This window comes from Corapipo altera, unplaced genomic scaffold (assembly GCF_003945725.1).
Source record: "Corapipo altera isolate COAL_440 unplaced genomic scaffold, ASM394572v1 55, whole genome shotgun sequence".
NCBI lineage: Eukaryota > Metazoa > Chordata > Aves > Passeriformes > Pipridae > Corapipo > Corapipo altera.
This window is the reverse complement of record NW_020884882.1, coordinates 9,001,332-9,021,002: the sequence shown is the minus strand read 5'-3', so window position 1 is coordinate 9,021,002 and position 19,671 is coordinate 9,001,332. Positions and strand designations below refer to the sequence as shown.

The 19,671-nt window shown below is 36.2% G+C and overlaps 1 protein-coding gene across 13 annotated transcripts in view; it reads left to right on the top strand.

The window, feature by feature from the left end:
- The first annotated feature begins 1,253 nt into the window (after nucleotides 1-1,253).
- CUNH3orf67 (chromosome unknown C3orf67 homolog) overlaps nucleotides 1,254-19,671 on the top strand; it is a 70,979-nt gene continuing 52,561 nt past the window's right edge. For 5 of the 13 annotated variants that reach the window (XR_003527245.1, XM_027640776.1, XM_027640779.1 and 2 more), the window contains exons 1-6: nucleotides 1,254-1,366; nucleotides 2,289-2,532; nucleotides 6,304-6,391; nucleotides 8,620-8,709; nucleotides 9,201-9,294; nucleotides 10,389-10,461. Coding sequence is in view for 11 of the 13 variants with exons in the window: in XM_027640776.1 (XP_027496577.1) it covers nucleotides 6,371-6,391; nucleotides 8,620-8,709; nucleotides 9,201-9,294; nucleotides 10,389-10,461 (278 nt within the window). In the remaining 2 variants the exon portion in view is untranslated. Of the gene's footprint in view, nucleotides 1,367-1,604; nucleotides 1,896-2,288; nucleotides 2,533-2,991; nucleotides 3,084-3,837; nucleotides 4,081-4,115; nucleotides 4,299-6,303; nucleotides 6,392-8,619; nucleotides 8,710-9,200; nucleotides 9,295-10,388; nucleotides 10,462-19,671 lie in introns of those variants that run through there. The other 8 variants (XM_027640770.1, XM_027640769.1, XM_027640768.1 and 5 more) reach the window with 8 other exon arrangements.

Below are 19,671 nucleotides of genomic sequence, written 5' to 3'. Positions count from 1 at the left end.
CTGATATATGTTACAGTCACAGCTGGCTGCTTCATGTACCTTTATAATTTTAGGCTCTTCAGCCTGAGTCTCAACTTTTAACTGGAATTTCCAAACTACTCAAGCCTTAGCATAACTCCTGTCACAAATAATTCAGGCTTTTCAGATACAGTGTTGGGTGTAATGAATTTCAAGATGACTTCAGGTTAAACTGTATGTAATGAACTATGTAGTTTCTGTTGTCTACAGAATTCCACAATAGCTTTTTAACCTTTCTCTTGCTATCATCATCTCTCTTTTGTCCTTGTTCTATTAACTGTTTTTATTTAATAACCTGTAGCTCTGTTTTAGTATTATTGTTTTCCTTATCTCCAGTACCCAAGAACTCTTCTCAGTGTAATCCAGTGTATGATAAAACCACACTGGATGTGATTTCTTTGAAAATCCCAAGGTAAAATGAGAAAGCTAAATACATCTTATAATTGATTTAACTCATTCTCTTCCTTGGCAAAACCAGGACAGTACCTTTCAGGGGGAAAAGCGAAGAAGCTGAGCAGTGTGATGTGGCCTGAGCACAGCAGGGTCCCAGTGGTGGCTCAGCCCTTTCAGTTCATGTATTTCATCACACCGTGATGGGTTACAAGGGTCTTAATAATTGTTCTTTGTAGAAACATTAAGACACACTTCGAGGAAGAAAATTCCACTACTTTTCTGTAAAAAGGCTACAAAGTTTCATGAAGAAATGCTGTGATCAAAAGAGCAGTCACTTCAAGGGAAGATCTCCTTTGACTAATATCTCATTATAAAGCCCAGGATCAAATTGGTTCCCCTATAACCTTCTTCCCAGAAGTTTTTGAAGCCATCAGGAGGTATTTGCTTGTTCTTGTCAGTGGTGTTAAAACTAATGGGGCCGTCCTTCTCCTTTCCTTCTCTCAGAGAAAAACGCCAGATCCGCAAGGCCATTCTAATTCCCTAAAAACCAAGGGCTTTGATGTGGCTGCTCTAGCTCATCCCTCATCTTCCTGAAGGTGGAAAAAAAAAAAAAAAAAAAAAAAGACTTAAAGAGCAAATGGCGAATGTATTTCACGAGTTTTGATGTCAGCAACATTTGTTGAGTGACTTGAGACAGTCCGTGGGTGACACACACAGCGTCACTTCACACGGCCACCCTCAGCCTGGGGACACCCGTGCGGGCTCTGTGACAGCCTCGGCCGGGTGTCCGTCACTTGGTGCGGGGCAGGGACCCGCGGGCACCGCAGCCTGTGCCCGGCCAGCGGCTCCCGGTGGAACCCGAGCAGGTACCGGCCATGAGAGCCCGGCCCTGAGTGACCGCCCCGCCCCGCCCCGCTCCGCCGCCATGTTCAACGGCCCCGCTGCCCTCGGCCAGGTGAGACCCGGCGGGGCCGCATCTCCCTGGGACGAGCGGCCCCGGCCCCATGGGGAGAGCCCGACCCCTGGCCCCGGCCCCGACCCCGACCTCGTATCCCCGGCGGAGGGGCGGGAGGAGGCGGGACGCGGCCGTGCCGCGGTAGCGCCGCAGGGATGCGGGTCAGCGGGGATGCGGGTCGTGAGTCTTAATTAGCGCCAAAGCGTTTTGCGCCCGAATTTTTGTAAAAGTGAAAGCCTCGATTTTTAATTTGTTTTATTGAATTTCCGTATTGTGTGTAAAGGCTGCGCAGCTTCGCGCCTAGGAGCACCAGTACTCTTGCTACACATTATTAATGGTCTTCCCGCCCATTTATTATGCTAACTTGTGTTTTGAGAAAATATATAGTGGTGTTACCAACTCAGTTTTAAATATTCAATATATGGGATTCATTTGTCTGGGAGATACTAAAACCTTTCATCAGTGATGAAGTGCTTTTCCCGGTGTGTCCCAGCCACCATAAATCAGCGCTGGCTTTGGGCCCGTGATGGTGAGTTATATGTATTAACAGTCTTGGGTCTAAGCCTGTGTGCCCTGCCAAAAATAGTGTATCCGTGTCATTTTTCAATGCAAATTAGCAGTAAGTGCAAATTCACTTTATTTGGCTTCACAGTTTTGACTCTGGAATAGAAAAACTTAGATAAACACAGCTTTTTCAGCACTGGGATATTGACCAGAAACTTGTATTCCTATACTTATGTAAGTAGTCCGTTTAAGTCAAGGGACTAACCATGGCCATGAAGGGGTTTAGGTCTGTTTAAGTCTGTCCATCCTTGTCTCTCCTGGAATTAGAGCGGTGCTTAGTCTTAATTAGCTTAAGGAAAGACGAAGATCTGTTTGCATTTACTGTTTGTGAAATACTCTTTTGCTTGTAACTTTCTAGGGACCGATTGTTGGAATTGCAGTACTACATAAACACCAAATATTATTTACTTGCACGTAAACATTCTAGTTTGAAATATACATAAGAAGCTGTTATAGAATGGAGGTGTTTTTACAGAGTCCTAAGTGGCTTGTGTGAATGGATGTAATAGGGGGCATTTTGGACTGCTGCTACTTTATTTTCAATGTAGGAAACACTGTGAAACTAAAGATCAAAGTCACTGCACAAGTGAAGACATCACAAGGTAAATCCTGATAGGAATCCATTCTTCAAAGATAAATATCCTTCATTGTTGCTTAACTTTATAAATTACATTCTTGATTGTTTGTCATTGACTGACACTTTAAACCTGTATTTCCAGTTGGACAGAGGTACTAAAATACATGGTTCAGGGTGATAAAAGATAAGTTAGATCTGTGACTGAAAAATGAGAGAACTGCTAGTTTATGGCATTCTGTAAAGATGTCATAAAATATCTATTTATTTGACAACTATGCAAAAAATTGAGGACTCGCATTCTAAATTGCTCTTGCTTTTTCTCAAATAGTCCTTCTGGATTTTAAGTACTCTTGGTTTTTAGAATTTCTGGAGAGACTGGGAAGAGGAAAGATGAAAATAGGAAAAATATTGCAACTACCAAATTTCTGGACCATTTTCTCTTTTGTTTTTAAGCATAGGTTACTATAATTAAGGACAATACTACATGATGCATAATGAAAGTAATACCTCAGTAATTAAATGACAAATACATCATTCAATTAATGTCTTTTGTAGCTACCACTCTTAATAGCAAAGGTAATTTCCAGTCTTCATTTTTAGTATTTTAATGGAAATTGAGAAGTTATATGAGCAAAAATGTATTGCAATGTCACTTGCAGTATTTTTGCCTTTGTGAAAAACAAACTGACATTTCACTGAAGTGTTTACAGTAATCAGTTTTGTAGTATGAATGAGTTGTCCAAACACAAATGCTTACAAACTTTGGGTCTAGTTTACCCTACTGAAGTTAGGAAGAGCCATCTGGTTATGAATTTGATAGCTACAACAGTCATCAATTTTCTGAGTCTGTGTAAAATCTGTTCTGCAAATTAGCAAATAACCTGGCTTGCCCATATGTGTATCAGTTTGAAATACAACTTCATTGGTGAAAAATTTTAAGCCATATTGTAAGAGTGAACTTTATTTGACAATATGAAATTTGGAGATTTCTAGTGATGAACTGATCTTTCTAGTCACTCAGTAAGTGTCATCATTTCACGGATTTTGTATTTCTCTTTTCTACCACGTAGTTCCTAGATATTATCTCTTCATATATATCTCTACCCTCTCCATCTGTATCTCTCTGTATTGTGATACAGTATGAAAGTCTTTAATTATTTGGTCATCTTTTCTATCTTGAGCATAGCATTTGAATGAGAGCTTTTCAGTTCAGATGTATGTTTCCTCTACTTGAACTTAAGGATTAATTAGTAGCACGAGCTTTTTGCATGATATAGGTGTGTGCCTTCATGGAGTTTTACCAGTGCATGTGTGTTCTTTCCGTGCTCAGAGCCAAGTGAGAACTATTTACACACAATGCAGCGTGGAGATAAATGAGTGATGTCAAGCCAAAGCTAATAAGCACTACTGAGAGGCAAAGCATGTTAGCACTGTGTTGAACCCAAGTTAATATATCAAGATGGCTTCCAGAGCTGTTTTCATCTTCCTTCAAAAAGCTGTGGGATTCGCCAGCAGTGGGCTGCCTCTTATGGAAGCCACTTGTGCTGTATGAGAAAACAGTAAAGAAAATGAGGTATTAGTTTCTATGTCTCAAGTACAAATCTGGCTACAGCAGTGTCTGCAAATGCTGTAGCTGTCCTCTTGCTAAGTAGCTGTTCCCTCCTGAAAGATGGTGTGGTAATGAAGATGAAACTTGGCCTCTACATACTGCACCCTAAATGTTTGTTCCAAAATATAAAATATAATTATACAGACTTTTCACCAGAATATTAGTATTAGTCCCTGAAAGAGGTGAGTTATTCTTTTAAGTCTTAAATAAAACTTTTTATACAGTGACTCTTAAATCAGGATTTTTCACACTTGTTTAGTCCTAATATTTTCCCCTCAGATGTTATAAAGCGTAACAGAACTTCAGAGTATGTGAGGGCTGTGCTAGGTGCATGATGCCTGGCAAACATGGGACTGATTTTTAAAGCAAAAATAAGTGCAAGTGCTTTGCCCTAAGGAAAAAGCAGTGTATTCCTTTGCATCTCCTTCGCTTAAAATTCATAGTAAATAAAAAATGGGCGATGGCAAAATCTACCTCTGTTTTAGTACAGGTCCTTCACATTTTTGCTCTAGCAAAGGGAATTAAACCAGTAGGTCACTCTGAGATGAGTTTCATGGTGTCACTACTTCTCACTCAGACAGGAATCATGCAATTTTGAGTAGTTCTGACTTGTTTAAAGGCTGTAGATAATAGCAAAGATTAGAAAAGTGACAGCTGCAGACAGAAAAGTGAACAGTGATTTCAGAAATAATTGCTCTGTATATAAAGAGAATATATAGAGAGAAGGAAGAAATAAAGCACTTGCCTTAGAAGTGCATTCTTTAAAGGGTATTTCTAAAATATCTAGTTCATAGTTGTGTAGTTCAATATAACTGTTAATGTAGTAATATAAAAAACCAAACAAATTATGCCAGCTAAACAAGTGAAAAAATTGTATAGAAACTAGTCTAAAATGCAGAGTAATGGAGTAGGTGTGTTAGATGTACAGTGACAGTATTGCTTTAATACAATTAAAATACTAATTATGGGTTTTGATGGGCCTGTTACAAATACTGTGGTTTCTAAATTTAATTTTCCTTAGAATCAAAAAGTTTAAAATAAACTAATATTTCTGGCAACAAAATGGGATAAATTTATAGTATTTGATTATTTTCCCATTTTTATTTTATTTACAGACAACTTTCAGACTTAATTGTTGCTGATTAAAATAGTTGTGGATAAGCGTCAATAGATTTCATCATGTTTTCATAAATGAATTATTATTTACTCTTTCAGATAGAATGCTGCTCCAATACCTTAAATGAGTACATTCTTTATGAACTCATATATATTGTCACTGAATTTCTAGTTCATTTGCAGGCATATATATTTTTATAAATTTTCCTTGAAGTTTGTCACTTTCTGATTGTGAGAGCTAAACTGTTCATTAGAGAAACTATACTTATAGTCTCCTGGTCAGCATATTGTTTCTGTCTGTTAAGAAGCTGGTTTCAGTCTCAAAAAAATACCAGTAATTAAAAAAAAAAATTTAATTCTTAAGTCATCTGTGCCTGAACTGGAGCAATGAACAGGAAGAAAGTATATCAAATAAAAGTGAGGCACAGTCTTGTGAAAGGATTTTTCTGTGAGCTGATGAGCACTTTCAGTTTTCAGTGAAGGTGTGTGTTGTCTCTTGTGACTGATTCTGTCTCTGGAGATTGACAACTCCCTTTTATGTTCAGGGTCTCTTCACTTTCTGTTGACTTCAGCTGAGCCTGAAGACACTCAGCACGATCAAAGGGGAACGTGGGAGGCTTCCAGTATCAGTCTCTTCACTTTTGACTGTTCTGATTCTCTAACTGCAGACATCTCTTAATTCACAGTCACTTTAACAGCCCTCAAATAACTGAAGTGCTTGGTTTGAGTCTTACACTAATAACCCTCGAAGAAGAATGTTGAGTGTGAAGGAAGATAACTTGTCTCAGAAGTCTCTGCCAAATATTTCTAGATGGAGAGGTCTCTATTGCAGCCATTCTATATACTTGATGAATAAAGAGAATATTTTCCGAGACAGTGTCAATATTAATATTATTTTGGTCTTAATTCTTTTGTGTTAGCCCTCTGATGCAGTTGATATACATTTATACTCAGAAAAATACTTCACAATAGTATTCATATCTTTTAAAATATGGTTGGAGTTTCGTTTTAGAATTGTTTTCATGCCAAATCCTACATTTGTTGTCCTAACGTTATTTGTTTGTTTTGCAGCATAGTTTGTAAGTGTCTTTACTGATTGAGAAGCTAAAATTATTTTCTGCCTGTGAAATGTGGAAAAATGTTCAAAAATCATTATCAGGTAAAACAGAAATAATTTTATTTTTTACCCATTTTCATTTCACCTCTGAGAAAGCTCAATTAAAGTAGCTTATTCTGGGAGGCAAAAAAATCCAACTGCAGAAATGTTTTGGAGTGTTTCATTATTCAGTATTTATATAGAAATTTCATGAAATAGTGGGTAGGTGCTGATGCTGTCAAGTCTAGAATGGGCACCAGCATGGTTTTACCAATGTCTTTACTCTTGTGGGCCAGAGAAGGCACAGCCTCTGCTTCCAGCTGGTCATGGAAGCAGTCCCAGCTCTTAAGGTATAGTCAGAAAAGGGGGTTGGTTTAATTTTCTTGTTCCAGCACGAGGTTGTGACAACACTAGTCACACTTATCACTTGTAATCCTTATTATCCCTTTCTTCTGTTTCCTGGCCTTCTTTTTCACCACTTTGCCTCCCTTTCTCTGAACTAGTCCCATGCCAAGAGAACAACCCATCCCTAATTACTTTTTTCCCGCTGGTCCCAGATGTGCTACTTCTGTACCCAAAATGGGTATTTCTGATGCTGTTACCTAGGCTTTCTCAGCTTTGCATGGTATTTCTGATGCCTGGGTGCTGTTGGCTTTGCAGTATCATGCTCCCCAAAATGTGCCCCATACTCCCCTCCAGCTGATTGTAGAGTTTGGCAGTTTCTTTCCTAACTTCTCCATGCCCCTCGCCATGAGATCAGCCATCCCCCATGGCACTAAGTGACTTTTGTCAGCTTCTCACATTAGTGTTTGTTTGACATTTTCTCCTGTCATGTCTTTCCATGTCCTGTTCAGTTTAACCTCAAATCAGGGCCTGCTCAAGGGCTGCATTATTAACAAAATGCGTTTGCAAAGATGGAAGGATTGTTCAAGATTTGCTGCAAGCACATACAGCTTGGCAGTTAAGAATCTTTTTTGACTTTTCAAGAGCTTGATCCTGGTAGTCCTTACATAAATCAGATAACTTAGAAATTGATATTGTACTGTATTTTTTAAAAATTATCCATTATAAGTTCAAAAATTATTTTAAGTGCAGTTTATGGAATGCCATTTTTAATCTCCTTAGAACTTAGTAAGTCCAGTCACTGGGATCAGCTGTTTGGCTGGAGATCTCAGGTGTGTGTGGGCAGAGGAAAATACCTAATTCATAAACAATGCAGAGTTGATGTTCTCTGAAAAAATAATTTGAAGAGCATTTCTTTTGCTGGCAAGACTCCTTGCCCCTCTTGCTTATTCTGACTTGTGTACAATTGCTTGGGCAGCTGAGCATAAAGAGAATTAGGGAGTGCAGGCAAGTAGAAATGAGAAGGGAGTGGCAGAGTTGTAATGATTGATTAGGTCAACCAGGCTACTGAAAAATGCTTAGCAAACTGTAGGCTGAGCATATCAGATGTCACAAAAAAAAATGTGACATGAAATGAGAAAAATATTGAAGCAAATAATTCCCTAAGCAGAGGTGATAAAGCCAACCTCCCCAAGAGCCTGTGGTTAGATTCCTTGATGTCTAATAGAGCCCATGCTCTGTGTCAGGACAGGGGCATTTATAATTTTTTCCCATATCAATTCTGTGATGCCTCTTGAAGGCTGCAGCATGAATACAGCCCTTACCTTTTTATGGTGATACTGATTGGAACAGGTCTAGTACCAGGCCACTTAAGTTGGCCCAGAAAAGGTAGTAAATTTTTGTTTGGTCAAATTGGGCTGGAATTTGATCACTAGTAAAAAGTTACCAGGAAATGTCTTTGAAATACTCACCTATGTAGGCAGAGCCATTCACAAATGTAGAGAAATGATGTAAATTTCATTTCCATAGGAAATCAGACAAAACACCCAATCTGAAATATTTTATTTTTTAGCAGTATTTTTTAAAACTCACTTTGCTTGGTGAGTTGTAAAAATGAATCATATCCAAATATAAATTACTAATCTCCTGCATGGTTTCAGAATATTTACAATATTTTTGCTTTTTAGAAAATGACATTATAGATAAAATAATTCAAAATATTCCATGATACTCCTTCAACTTTATTTTTTGATCCTCTAATAAAGAGAAGTATTGACTTCATGGATTGCTATATTATAGTAGTGTAGAAGCTGTTATTGATATTCTGCTGTCAGACTGATCAGTAACAGCATGATGTGGAGAGGAATTCTTATGTCCTCATCTTGACCATTGATAATTTAGTGCTGACATTTGGTTGGATGATGTATACTTAAACCATTTCATTATAGGGTGGCCGGTTTGTTGAAATATTCAGTGCTCAAGGCAAGAACCCAGGAGCAAAATGGAAGATTTTTGGCAATCCATCAGCTATACGGAAAGTAAGTTCTTAAAGAAACTTATAAAACTTAGAGTATAAACCAGAAAAATGTGAATGAAGCTTAAAATTAGAAGGTAATGAGGGCTTTGACCTGACAGTGGAGTTGTCACTTGCAGTTCTGTCATTATGACAGACTAAATGACTACTTAAATTAGTTCTTTATGCCTGCTTGCAGACTAGGTTGGTCACAGTGTAATTTTATAGTTTAAATGTTTACTAAGTAATTTTGCTATTCTGATAACTAATGAATTGAGCTTGGTTCATTGAGTCATGAGTCCTGTTTGTCAGCGTTATTTGTTTATAAAACATGCAAGTAAAGGACATACTTATATGGATTATATTATTGCTATCAAATTTGAACTACTTTCATACTTGCAGTGCCATCTGCCATTTCTAATTTTTAAAAGAAATAGCTTTGCATGTTGGTAGCATGGTTGGTTGTCAAGAAGAGAATTCTCTAAGGATGCTTATGTTTGTTGTTCCTTTTCGTAGGAATATGACAAAGAACTAAAAGGCTTTGTTTTTGTACTTGAAGGAAGCAGTCAAGTCAACAAAATGCAGCTACCAAAGGAAACTAGACAAACTTGTAAGTATCAAAGAATTAAATGTTTGTGATGTTTTTCTGATTATCAGTCTTATACTGAAATGTATAACTTACAGTATTCTCCCTTAGTTCAGAGGTAATTCAGCATTGGAAAACTGGGGGTTTTTCATTAACTTTGAGCAGGTCACTTACAAATAAGTAAAAGGTATAGAAATGCCATATTAAAATAAATGCTGTAGGGAAGATCTTTATTGATACATGTTGTCCTGGTGCCACCAGATTCAATTCTGTACCTGACCCTGCTACAGACCAATGTCTGATAAACAACTTGTGAGTCCATTCAACGCTTACTAAAGTCAATAATTCTGCTGCCATTACAGAATGTGAAATAGGTTCCTGTCCCCATTCTCATTTTACTTTTCAAATTATTTTTACTTTGTTGTATCAAGTAAGCACACTGGCAGAAAGTTTTGAATTGTCATTCTTTAGAAGAAGAGCCAATGTTGGTGTTGAGTCTTGTTAAGTCAATGAAGAGCAACCTGTACCCTCCCTGATGGAATAACTAAGAAAACAACATATGGTTCAATCCAGACAGTTTTGTACTGTTTTCCCTTGATAGGGAGCTACCTGAATTTTTTTGTTGGTTCCCTCAGTCAAGCTCATTTGCTGTTATTCTAAAAATCAGAAGGCTCCACTGAGCAGTGTTGTCATGATCTGATTACGTTCTTACCCAAGGGTTTTTTGAAGTTGTTTAACAAGGTATACATTGTCACAAACAGGAGTGCGAGTTTCGTATGACTATAAGATAATCTTGATAGGAAAATATTACTTCATTTTATAATTCTTATGGGATATTTGTTGTCTACATGCTCTTGGAACACGAGAGTTGTAACTTTAAAAAAAAGGTTCCTTTTGTTTTCATGAGAATTCCACCAAAGCCACAGATGGGACTTTTAAAACAACATTTTTATTGCAGTTTAAATTGGTTTTCTTCGGGTTTTTCTTGTGTTTGTATGTTGTGTGAACCTTGGGAAATAGTGTTGCAGGAGCAACAAAATTGAAATGCTTTATAGTGAAACATGCATCTGCTTGCACACAGCACATATATTTAATTTTTTTTTTTTCCCTATTTCTAGTGGGACTGATCCAGCAATTTCTGACCCTTCAGATTTTTGTACCATTGGGAAAAGACTTTTCCACTGAGTTACTGTAAGTTGCACAAAATTTCCTTGAAGACTTAATGTAAAGGGAATGCCTGATTGCAGTCATTAATTTTAGTGACATATTTTGCATTAAAGCACAGTGACTTATCAAGTCAATAAGAAGTAATTAAGCTAATGAGATCATTATTTCTTGGATGTTTTAAATACTGACATTCCTTTGAAGACAGAACAAACTCTAAAAATCCTGAACGAAGACAGTGAAAAATCTGAAGAAATGAGACATAAATTTAGCAAACATATGAAAAATACCAGCTCATGAGAGCTTTCTGAAATTTCGGAGATTTATAACTATTTCAGGGCCCCTTGGTTCAGGGCAAAAAGAAATACATATTCCAATAACTGGGGGAGAAAATCATGACCAAACAAATGGTAAAAAGCTAGAGCAACAAGTGGAGTGCTCAGCTGGTATAATTATGTCCATATTGTAAAGAAGGAGAGGTACAGCTGAATTTTTATTAGTTCAATATGGAATGATTTAATAGAGTTTTAAACTTGGGCAACTGTCAGACTTTGGACAACATTTCTCTCCTGCTGACACCATCCATTTTTATATAAGCAGCACAACTCACTCAGCTTTGTAGCCAGTAAAACACCTAAGAGTTGAATTAACAAAAGAAATATTGGGCCTTAGAAGCCCTGCAAGAAAAGATGGGTTGAATAATATGCAATTAAACTGTGTAAAGTCAAAGAAAGATTTTATTTTTGTTTGTCTTTCTGTAAGTTTGCATGTAAAGTGACAAAACAAAGAGGATATGTCCTGTAGTAAACAGAAACCAAGTACATAGATTTGCTTCTCGTGGACATTCTCTAGGCAGAGGACAGAGATTTAATGACCTGGTACAAATCCCAATTTTCTCTTCTTATGTGCAGTGATTTCAATGTCTGGGGGGTGAAGTAGTCCCACTTACTACACTTCCATATACTTTTTACAAAAAAATTGATGTTTCATTTCTTCTGTTATAATAAAGTCATGCTTACCCTGATGATTCCATAAGTTCATAAATTCTTTAAGTTGCTTGTTATTTTGAATATGTATCTATCTTATATATGTATATAAGATATATATCTTAAAAGTACAATGTCAGTTGTTCCCCACTTAGTGCAACTATTTGAAAAATTTAATAAAACATCTTTAAAAATAGTTTTATTACTAAGTTTTGGTTTTGAAATCAACTGTAATTTATGGATGTACCTATAAAGTCCTTCAAGACTTGCAGAAGAGGTAGTGCACTATTTTATCCTAGCAGACTTATGATAATCCAGTAAATAATTAAAACAAGTCCTTGCTTCATGTGACTGCCATTCAGTTCCTTTCTTTTCAGATGTTTTGGAAGAAATCTCTTGCTTGTTTGTGTACAGAATGTTGATTGTGTTGTTCCTGCCTAGAGTTTAATGTTCAAAGGTGGTTTGTTACATAACCTGGCTGCTTACTACTGCAGCTTTGGGCAGCTTCAGCTGAAAATTGATAGGGTACTAAGCCATGAAATTTACTTTATGTAAAAAACACTCTGACAAGTTTTGTAGGAGCTGCATATGATGCTTTACATTACATATCTTGCTCTCATATCCTGCACAGAGATGGAAATGGTATTTAGTTTGAGCCTCATCCTTTTTTGCATTCTGTTCAGTGATTGATCTGGTCAGCAAACAAGAATTCCATCAAGGCCATCCATCACTGCTGCCATCAGATGACATAAACCTTCTAACTTGCTGCTATCAACCAGTCATGCAAGATTCCTGTCACAAATACTGAATGTGCAAACTACTGTTTACATTAGCTGGCTTATCTTTTCTTTGGAAGAAATTTAAGTCGAATTTTAGATACTTTGTTAGGTGGCATGATTAGGTGAATATCACCACATTAACAATCAATGCATTGATCTGCCTAAAAAATGTGTGAAATAGATTGTGGATGAAGAATTTGGTGAAGCATAATAAAATCACAACTAAGGTAGAGAGCATGTAATTTATGCAGCCTCTTTGGAGCAAATAATAGCAAAGCTATTAGTAATGCTGAATATAGCTGTCTGCTCTAAATGCAGTAGCCAGTTGTTAAATCCTCAGTATTATGGATTTTTTTTTTACCTTTCTGCAAAAGCAAAGGTAACTCAGTGTTTGAAAAAATCTTTGTGTGTAATAGAAAACAGCATCTGGCTTGTGTTGCCATTCTTGCTTTAATTCCCAATATATAGACCATGTGGTTGTTGGCAGTTCTGCTCAGCATTTTGACAAGCATATGAACATTCGTTCTTCTTACAGTACTGTAATGCCAGTCATTGTCATACTTTATTTCTGATATGTGATACCCAAGCTGAGAAGCTTGTTTTAATAAGTTTTACAGCAAATGGTTAGAGCTATTGATCTGACAAGGCAGACCTTGAAATTGTACCACAGCCTCAAAAAAAAAAAAAAGCTTAGGCTGGTGTGATGTATGAACAAGGATCAGGCACTCAATTTCTGCTTATGCACTGAAATATTATCTGGTCTTGTCTGAGTCCCTGTAGGTTGCTCAGCCTTTTTTCTCCCAGTTTTCTCATGCAAGATATGAGAATATTTGTCGATTTATTTTGAAAATGTATTACAACTAGTTAGTTAACTCAGTGTATGATACTTTTAAACATAGGAAGGATAAAAATAGGAATGGTAGTAAATTTTAAAATCTGATGGTTGATCAAGTACAGTTTCATTGATATGCAAGCTAGTGTATGATGATAGTACAGATTTAATATTTGATGTTTTATTCTATTGCTGAATTGTGGCCAGTTAAGGGAGAGAGCATTTTGTATGAAAAAAGACAAGGTTTCCAGTTTTGCATTTGGGCATCCAGACAGGACAGCAGATAGTAACAACAAAATGTGGTGAAACTATGAAGTGATCCAACAACATTAGTGGCAAAAACAGGTGTGGTGCTTAGTGAACCCTGGCTGCAGCTCTGAAGTCATGCTGCCTCTCTCACTGGTGGCCAGTTCATGGTCTTCAAACTACTTTAAATCTTGGGTTTAAAGCTGTAAATCACATGTGGCATAATTTGTAAAGCTGGGAAGGTCTGAGACTTCATGTAAGATCCCCTCGTCTCTGTGATGTGAACACTTGCACAGCAAAAATACCCACTGTCAGTGAAAACTGCTTCCCAGTCAGAGTCCTGCTTCCAAATCCCAGACTTGGTGCTTGATATTAGCATACCATGGGGTTCTGCTGTGTTGCCACTTCCTAGAATTACTCAGTACCTTATGGACCATGTTCTGGGTCACAGCATGGTTGCTCATTCACTCTAATGGCATCTATGTCTCTTAATTCTTCCTAGTGTTTCAACCTTTTGTTCAGCTGGCCAAGCGTGTATCAACAGGTTTGCTCAGTTAGTATCCCACTGTTCATAATCAAATTATCTTTCCTTGCCACTAGCTTTTGCCAGCTCCAGAAGGCATCAGCTCTTGTTATATTCTGAATTAATGCGAACTCTGTGACAGTTTCAAACTCTGGAACATATCTGATAAAGTTTAAGAGGTTTTCTGCTGAAGTTTAGCTAGTTATGGATAGAGGAATCTGTGGAGAAAAAAGGGGTTAAAAATGTCTGTATTCCTAAAGTAGTTGTGCTTGTTGATAAGAAATGTTATTGCAAGGCTTGTGAGCAGTGCAGTAGAATCTATATTTTTGTACCATATTTCCTGTTTTCAAACAGTTGTTTCTATAAATATAAGTTTATTACATTGAGATTTTAATAACCACAACATACTAGGTTTTACATGCATAGCTAATTTATTCATAGATACTGTAACAGCTTGAATTTATGTGAATTAGATGCTATCATAATCAGTCATCATTTCAGCTTTGCTGACAGACATACCATAAATTATTCATGTTAACCTAAAGACCCAGCATGTTTTCAGATACAGAACAATAAAAATATGAATCTTGGTTAGTCTTGCAAAACTTAGAGCAACCTCTTTAGATTTGAAGTAAGACACAGATGCTAATTCTATTACGTGTGTCTAACATTATTTGGAGATTTTAGATAGAGACTGGAGGTAAACTCTATTGAATTGATTTAGCTGGAGAGATTCTGGTGTTTAGTAGCATGACACTTGTTCCTTGAATTTTTTGTGAAGCAGGAGTGAAATACAGAAAAGTATTAGAATATGTTAAATCCCATCATTTATGAAGATAGTACAGATTCATCATTTATGAAGATTAACTCATATATTTGAAAGTAAACATTTTTTGATAACTTCAGTCATCACTTTGACCAGAGTACAAGCACAGCATGGGTAGTAGTTTAGGAAACAGGTATCCAAAAAAAAGGTATAAATGTATCCTATGAACAGGGTGTCCTGCTTCCAGATATAAAAGATAAAAGTTTCATGCAATTTTATAGAACTGATAACAAAATACACCATCCTAGTTTAAAATTATGTTCCTATTTAGATTAGACACTTGGTCTGAAAGAAGACAAGTTTCTTCTTTCCCCCAAGTCAGGACAAATTTGTTATCCTTATTCTGTAAGTATTTCTAATTTCTCACTTTTGATGAGTTTCTTTGCTTCTGCAACTATAAAACTGTTTGAAGTTATATCAGTAACTTCATTGTTCATTGAATTAATCAATACAAAACATCAAGTGTGGAGAAAGATTTTTGTGCTGTTGATCTTCTGTTCTGGAACTTGCACACATCCAAATTTACTTTCTGCTTGTTGAAGGAATCTTTTTTCCTTGGCCCTGGACCTTCTTCAGAAGTCTATACTTGTTCTTTTTCCTCCCCAATAATCAATACCTCTGACTACTACCTAAAATGTTTTGTTCTTTAAGTGTCTCTCAACAGTTTAGTTATCAGTTCATCTTTCTCCAGAACATCTTCAGACCATCTGGATTTTCATGGAAGTGTTCTTTTCCCTGCCTTTCTTGAGTCCATAAGTGTGCACACCATTTGAGGGGGATCTTTCTTTTCCAGTAGCGTTTCTTTCTGTATTTGAATGTGCACCCTGTCTGTGCACATTCTGTGCACAGTGTTGGTCAATTGTGCTTTAGTTCAAAAAGGGAAGAAGGATTGTTAGCCTATAAAGAATACTGTTGGCATGGTTGTGATCTGACCTGCAGCCCTAGTGATCATATGTAAGAACAGAATTAGTGAGGAGCAGAAGGTCTTGGGTTTCCAGCTTTATGCAGCAGCTGGCTCCATACAGATGTGTGCAATTAGCATTTTGGAGACAACATTAACACTTCAGTTTATTCAAAAACAAAATTTGGGAGTAATGCCTCAAAGTTTCATCTGGTTTGAGATTTATTCTTGATAGGAGGTGCAGCTGTCTACATTTCAGCTTGCTTTTGTGGAGGGACAGCCAAGATGTGCAATGGAAATGACATGATCTGACCAGATGCCTACAGGCTTTCCTGTGCCACTCACCACCAAAGAGTAGTTATTTAAGCAGACAGCTAAATGCACATAGCATTAGATGCTCCATAATACAAATATGTAGAAGCAGATCCTGTGAGAACTTTAAATTTGAATTGGAAAGGTGGAGACTGTTCTATAATTCTATTCTTCCTTAACTAGGTATGATCCTTTTAAGAAGAAAAAAATTCCCATTGGTCAAAATTAAGATAGATGATTCTTTGCATTCTTTTCAATCAGGTCATTATTGGCAGGCTTTCCCAAGGAGCTCAGTACAACTGATAATCCATTCCTAAATCTTGCCACTAACATTTAGATATTTTGGTTTATTGTAAATTGGTAGGCAAAACCATTTCACCTGCTGTTCTGACACTGAGATGCTTTCATTCTCTGTATTCAAAAAGGGATCAGAGCAAAAATGGAGATACTACATAAAATAAATCCTAATATACTTTTAATTATACTAATAATTGTACTAATAATTATACTAATAGAATAAATCTTATCATGGTGTTAGATGATGTCCTGGTGATATTAAAGAATAAATTACCATCTTTTAGGACTTTAGAGAGAAGAAATGTACTAATTACGTATATTTTGGTTGGTGGATGTAAGTAATGTGGAGTAAACTGACTCCTGTTTATATTTTTATATATTGATCGGGTTTGTTAGTCAGGATTTTCATACGCCAAATTAAGTAAATTTTGTTAGCAACTTTGTTTTGTCTTTTTAAAGGGCAGACTTCTTAACAATTCTTACTAATTAGAATAAATGGTGTAAATGTGAGAAATATGGCTGTCCTTGAGGGAACTGTTACATTAGCAGGTGCGAACATAACCTTTTCTTTGCCTTTGTAAACCTGAAAGGACAGATTGTCTCTTTAGAATAGAGACATTCATGGAAAGAATAACAAAGCAAAAAGAATAAAAACCAATAAACTAAAGAAAAGACCCAAAAGAACTAGTTGCAGGCATAAATAACTGCATTATAGAGGTAATTTGTTTAGATTCTTGAAAAGATGTCAGTACTAAACTTCCCACATATTAATACTCATTAGAGTACCTTGTACTGAAAAATTAAAAACTGGTTTTGGGAATTACAGTTTTCTAAATGATTTGGCACAGTTACCCTTGTTTCAGAGGAAGATACCACTGTGCCCTTAAATAAAATTTGCTTAATACTTGAAAATAAGACAAAGATGAGCTCATTTCAAAACCAAAGATGTTAAAATATTGATAAAAGTTTCTAAAATATATGTTATGAAATTAACACTCCCAGGATGATTTTTTGGACCATGTGAGACTCTAAGAGTAATTAAACTTTCAAAATAAATTATTCTCGATCAGTGAAAGTACCAGGTCATTCATTTATTTGGATAATCGATGCAAGTATGTCAAGTAGGGAGAGGTCAGGATTCACCAGTTCTTCATAATTGTTCATATTTGGAAAGTTTTTCGATTCTAACTACCAGATTTGATGATTCTTGTTTTGCACCTGCCACCTGTATTACTCCCTCTTTATGTATACTGGTTAAGGGGACTTTGTGGGTTTTTTTCTTAATTCTCTCCAGAAAACTACTACCAACAGGAAATTCCAGTACACAAAACAACTTGTTCTCCAGGTCTCTGTGACATATCAGTCTTTCAGATCTCTGATTTCATAGAGAATTGATTCATTTTCAGCATAACTAAGTCTATTTTTATGAGGGCATGCGGATTTCAGATGATCAGGCAGCCACTTCAATAATGTGGTATCTCCTACGAGGCCAATTTACAAGTAGTGCATAAAATAAAACATATGTGAAGTAAAGGGTGCTCCTGAATAAGGAAACTTTAGAATCTGAAAGCATAGCAAATCAGCTGACAATTCTTATTACTTTATTTTTCTTTCTTTAAAATGGAGATGATGATGATACTATCTAATGTGCTTATTATGGAGAAAATGGCACTGCAGTTGCTAAGCACTAATATACTGATGTACTAACAGTGAGGCTTTAGCAGAGGATTTTGTCTGGATTTTCACCAGGATACAAAGAGATTTGTGTTAATATTAAATTGTATGGGAGCTGCTCTTAGCTTTGCAACATCGAGGAAATACCTGCTTTCATGTTTGGTAAACTTCCAGGTTAAGTCATTTATAAGGAGAAAACGACTTTCATTTTAAGAACAGGTGAGCCTGATAAATGAAGCGTCTCTTCAACAGTCCAGTGTCTTTTTTTTTTTTTTAAGTTCATTTTAAGCCTTGAATTGAACATTAACAAATGGTTATAAATTATTATACATACAGAAGCAAAGTGAATGGCCAATCTGAGAAGATGAGTTTATCTGTACTCTTGGGTAGCTGCTACCATTTGCTTGCAATCTCACTATAGTTACCATTGTGAGGAGAATAGTCAATCAAAGTTGAAGATATAAAATAAAATTGAAAATTGAATTGGAAGGTAATTTTACTTTCAAATGGTTTGCAAATGTAGATGTTAAGTGTGAAGTGAATGCAGTTAATGACCATAGCTGGAAGAGTTATGCACCTGCTGATCACAGGAATATTATTATAAATGAGGTTGATTTTCTTGTTGACTACCTCATTTTTCTCAGCATGGTCTCATTACTTTTCTATCACATGTCTGACCCTTAGATATAAATACTCAAGCACACAGATAATAAAAATACATTAACTCCCATATAGATTTTTTGAAAATCAAGATGTGTGCTGCAGATGTTTCTTGCCTTTGTAGGTTTAATGTAGGTTCTACTTTTGAATAACAGGAAAAAAAAAAAAAAGTTGAGTTTCACCAGAAGTACTCCAGTCATTTTACAACTGAGAGATCTAATGTTCTAACTCCTGTTGTCTGAATTATTTCAGAAAAGTGCTTCTTCAGACCTATGCTGTATTTTTGTTTTCCAATAAGCAATGTAACTGGAAAGTCTGGAAGTAACACTAACTCTTACATAATTATCTTCTTCACTTAGGAAACAAATTATTTTACAGAATTTTTAGGACACCTTTCTTCAATTTTGCCTCTTCAAATGTTTTAAAACTATTATTTGAAATAAATCATGTATCTTTAAGTGTGGTTATAGGTGTGTATCTAAGGTTTGCCCCTTCTTTATAGCACATATATCATAATAAAAAACTCTTATGTCAGACTTATAAGATAGAGTCTGATATAAATGTATGTATTTTTAGCTAAGTGAATGTGTTCGGTGTTACATTTTGGGAGCTGTAGATATACCAATGGCCTTTCTGTAACTAAGGTACCAACTTTTTTTAAAGGAGGGACAGAGATAAATCTATTCATATAACAAATAAATAATACAATTTAAACATATTTAACTAATATTATGAAGTGAGCTTATGTATTTACTGCCAGTTGTTTGGAGATATGCAGAACCTAATTCCAGGCTCCTACTGCTCTATTGTAGCATCATTTAAACCAACATTTGCTACTGAGAATTACCTAGTTTGAGTTTCAGTATTTTTATTTGTTTTTCAGCACTCAGGTTACTGCAATTACCTGGTTCCACAGCACAATTGCTCAGCTCTACATTTAAGTAGGAAATTTAGGGAGTTTCAGGCAACCAGTTCCCCCATACTTTGGAGTTCTTTGGTGCATCAATTTCTTAGCACTTCTGAACATCAAGATTTAGAGTGGAGAGTTCCTGAAGAACTATATCCATAGGTTTTTCACCAAAAGCAATATGGGAAGCAAAGTGATGGATTGAACTAAGCCTTGATCAGGGGCACAGGTTTAGCTGTGTGGCCAACTTGCTGGTGATCTTATGTGAATTATTTTACATCTTACATCTTACTT